At 60.0% G+C, this 3,971-nt stretch overlaps 2 protein-coding genes across 2 annotated transcripts; one reads left to right on the top strand and one right to left on the bottom strand.

The window, feature by feature from the left end:
• Positions 1-120: 120 nt before the first annotated feature.
• On the top strand, positions 121-1,140 carry GMORB2_6006 (long-chain acyl-CoA synthetase; the record flags this gene model as incomplete). The annotated part of the gene is made up of 1 exon (XM_035467976.1): positions 121-1,140. One exon carries the CDS (start codon positions 121-123, stop codon positions 1,138-1,140), a length of 1,020 nt encoding a protein of 339 aa, XP_035317885.1.
• Positions 1,141-1,551: 411 nt separating this feature from the next.
• Positions 1,552-3,011, bottom strand: GMORB2_6005 (AlcB; the record flags this gene model as incomplete). The annotated part of the gene is made up of 2 exons (XM_035467975.1): positions 1,552-1,914; positions 1,989-3,011. The coding sequence occupies 2 exons, from the start codon at positions 3,009-3,011 to the stop codon at positions 1,552-1,554; spliced, it is 1,386 nt and encodes a 461-aa protein (XP_035317884.1).
• Positions 3,012-3,971: the final 960 nt, after the last annotated feature.

The raw sequence follows: 3,971 nt of genomic DNA, 5'->3' as shown, positions 1-3,971 counted from the left end.
CCCCCCTCTCTCTCTACATATATATATATATATAGAAGTATAGTTTTTCTTCCGACCGGTCCCGCTAACACTCTCTTCCCTAGCAACCTGGTCAACAACTCGCGCTTCATCGGCGACAGGATGCGTCTGACGCCCGCCGACGTCCTATGCTGCCCTCCTCCCCTGTTCCACTGCTTCGGTCTGGTTCTGGGCATGCTGGCCGTCATCACGCACGGCGGCAAGATTGTGTACCCGGGCGAGGTGTTTGACGTGGCGGCGACGCTCCGCGCCATCTCGGACGAAGCGTGCACGGCCATCCACGGCGTGCCGGCCATGTTCGACTCGCTGTTCCAGGCCCCGGTGCCCGAGGGCTTCAACTGCGACCGCCTGCGGACGGGCATCATCGCGGGGGCGCCGGTGCCGCGGTACCTGATGGAGCTGCTGGTGAACCGGTTCGGCATGACCGAGTTCACGAGCAGCTACGGCCTGACCGAGGCGTCGCCGACGTGCTTCAACGCCTTCACCGACGACGCCATGGACCGGCGGCTGACGACGGCGGGCAGCCTGATGCCCCACGCCCAGGCCAAGCTGGTCGACCGCGAGGGCCGCATCGTGCCCATCGGCGAGCGGGGGGAGCTCTGCATCGCCGGCTACCAGCTCCAGGCCGGTTACTGGAACAACTCGGAGAAGACGAGCGAGGTCATGATCCGCGACGCCTCGGGCGTCCTGTGGCTGCACACCGGCGACGAGGCCGTCTTCGACCAGGACGGCTACTGCACCATCACCGGCCGCTTCAAGGACATCATCATCCGTGGCGGCGAGAACATCTACCCCCTCGAGATCGAGGAGCGCCTCATGGCCCACCCGGCCGTCGCGCGCGCCATCGTCGTCGGCGTCAAGAACAAGCACTACGGCGAGGTCGTCGGAGCCTTCCTCGAGCTCGCAGAGGGCCACCAGGCAACCCGCCCCACCGACCTCGAGCTCAGAGACTGGTGCCGCAAGAGGCTCGGTGGCCACAAGTCGGCCACCCACGTCTTTTGGCTCGGCGAAAACGGAATCCCTGCCAATGTGCCCCTCACTGGAAGCGGCAAGGTCAAGAAGTTTGAGATGGCTAAGCTGGCTGCCGAAATTGTCGAGAGGGCTTCGTCTGCCAAGCTGTAGTTTTCTTCTTCTTTTTTTCTTTCCTTTTGATTATCTTCTTACTGTCTTTCCATTTATTCGCATGCTTATGATATAGTTTTATGATTTTCCTAGAGTTTGGATGGATAAAGAAGAAAAGAATTTGGCGTGTTTCTTTTGGCTTTACGTTCCAATGGTTTTATCTTTTGATATTATTACGTGATAGATAAAAAAAGGACGAGTACGTACATGCATGCATACATGCATGTATTATCATAGGTTGATTCAATCTTGGAAGAAAAAAAATATCGAGATGGAATAACAGATGCAATTTTCTTGTTTTAACCCTGGAATACGCAAAAGCAGAAAATGACTCAAATACAATCATCTATATACGACTTGATCATTCTTTTCATTGCAACAACTCCGATACTTCCTCCCCCCCCCCTTTCTTTACAGCTTGGGAACCAGACCAATCTTCATGCCACCGATAGCCTTGGGACTCTCACCCAGGGGACAGAGCTGGAAGAAGCGGCCGCGCGACAGACGGACGAGGGCGCTGCGCTTGTGGGGCAGGTTGACAAAGTACTCGAGGCCGAAGCCGTGGATGAGGTCGTACATGACGACGGTGGAGTTGGCGTCCTTGGGCTCGCCGACGACATCGACGGTGCGGGGGTCGTCGAGGAAGAGGTAGTGGATGAGGCTGCTCCACCAGGCCGTGACGCGGTGGGGGCCTCGGAAGCGGACGTCTCCGACGAGTGAGTGGCGACCGCGGTCAAAGTCGCCGGCGTCGAAGTAGCCACCCAGACGGTCCTCCTGTGTGATGGCCAGTCAGTCTTCGGGACACGAGAGGAGGGGAGGCGGATGGGGGAGTCGGGGAAGAAGCATACCTTGGCCCAGTAGATCTCAAAGTAGGCAAAGTAGGTGTCGTCCCACCTGGCCAGGACGGCGACCTGGTGAGGGTCGACGTGCATCTTGCGGAGGTACTCGCGGTGCTGGTCGAGGGTGCCGGTCTCGTTCCAGCCCTGGGAGACGCGGGGGTCGTTCTGCCAGTCGTGGAAGAGGCGCAGGTGCTCTTCGTCCTGCCAGTCGAGCGAGACCATGGAGAAGGTCTCTCCGAGGTGGGGGATGTAGCGGGAGTAGATGACGGCCCCGGGGGCGGGCTTGGCGGGGCGGACGGGGTGCCAGGCCTGCTGGGTGCGGGCGGGGTCCTCGGGGTCGCCGGCGGACGAGACGGTGATGGTGTGGTGGGTGGGGGTGACGGGGTAGGAGGAGAGAGGCTTGGTCAGCGACGCGGGCGACTCCTCGGGGCACCAGACAGGCCTGGGGCCGAAGGGCGATCCGGCGCCCTGCCAGAAGGCGCTGCGGACGGCGACGACGAGCGACTCGGTCTCTGGCGACTCCGGGGGCGCCGGGGCGGCGGCCTCGTCATCGTGGCGGCCCCTGCGCTCGGGGTGGTCGACGGCCAGGAAGACGTCCTTGAGCTGCTGGCCCAGCAGGGGGGCGCCGGCGCCGGCGAGCTCCAGACGGAGGGACTCCATGGACGGCCTCACGGTGAAGAGCACGTACAGCAGGAGCCAGGCCTGGGCCAGGGTCGGCGCCTCGGCGCCCTCCCAGCTGACCGTCGAGGCCGGCGAGCGGCGGGCGCGCGCCCACGCAGAGTTGTTGGACTGGCTGGGGAGCTCGCTCGACTTGAGGTCGACGGGCTCGGTGAAGCGCAGGGTCTCGCTGTGCAGCTCGGACGGGGGCTGCTTCTGCGGCGCGAGCTTCGACGACGACGACGAGTCGGCCTTGAGCTCGATGCGGTACTTGTCCTCGCCTGCCTTGGCGACGGCGTACTCGGTTAGGTACGGGTGGGGGAGCTTGATGACGGTCTCCCCGTTGGAAACGGAGCTCAGCGAAACGTGAGACATGTTTTTCTCTCTACTCTCTTTCTTTTTCTCGATCGGCTATCTCCTGTCTTCTCAATTGAATTTTGAGAAAGGGGGGGAAGGGGGGGGAGAAGGGAAGGGGACTGTCAGAGTCTGAGAAGGTGGGAATGAAAAGAGGAGGAAGGAAAGAGAGAGTGAGAGAAGGAAGAATACCGAGCTCGCGATTAGTTCGGCATGTTTTGGAGGGAAGATGGAAGAAGAAGAAAAAAAGAGGTCAAGGTGGGGCAGTAACTACGGGGTACGGAATTCGTGAGAGAGAAAATGAGAGAGAATATGAGAGGGAGAGACAGAGACAGGGAGAGGGAGGGGGGCCTTCAGGGATCTCTCCATGCAGCAGATCAATCCGACTACGAGTAACAAGTACTGTTGGCCTAGGCCGGCCGTGAGCGCTGCGGTCAGACAGCGGGGGGTGGGTAATGGTGTCCCATACGTTTCTTCTGCTCGTCATGGCATCATACAAGTACAGATGAGAAGGATCACGGTTCGCCTTCCCGTCTTGCTCCGTGCTGCAGCACAGAGAAGAGGAAGCCGATGAGACGATGGGGGGAAAGCTTGAGAAGTTGGCCTGCAACGCCGAAGCCGCTGAAGATTATCTGATGGATCGGGAAGACGGCATTGGCTGAGAGTCCATGTGGGGTCTCGGTCGACCCGGTACCTCGAGGTGGGATATATCCCGGTTCGGTTTAGTGTCTGCTCCGTGTGGAGGAGGGCTGGTACATGCATGGATACCTACCGCTAGTATCCCTAGCGGATCATGTACAAGCAGATACATGCGGTACTGTCTCGGTACAGAGGGAGCTCGTCCCAAGTACCGATACTCGGCAGTAGGGGGTGTGTATCTAGATGGCCGTCGCGTCTCGTACCAGTACGTACCTGATCTCGGCATGGCAGCTTGCATCAATACTCGTATTTGATGTGCCTCAGACATCCCCCCCCCCCCCC

Source organism: Geosmithia morbida, assembly GCF_012550715.1.
Source record: "Geosmithia morbida isolate 1262 chromosome Unknown scaffold_47, whole genome shotgun sequence".
NCBI lineage: Eukaryota > Fungi > Ascomycota > Sordariomycetes > Hypocreales > Bionectriaceae > Geosmithia > Geosmithia morbida.
Note: the sequence above shows the minus strand (reverse complement) of the source record. Positions and strands in the feature narration are given on the sequence as shown.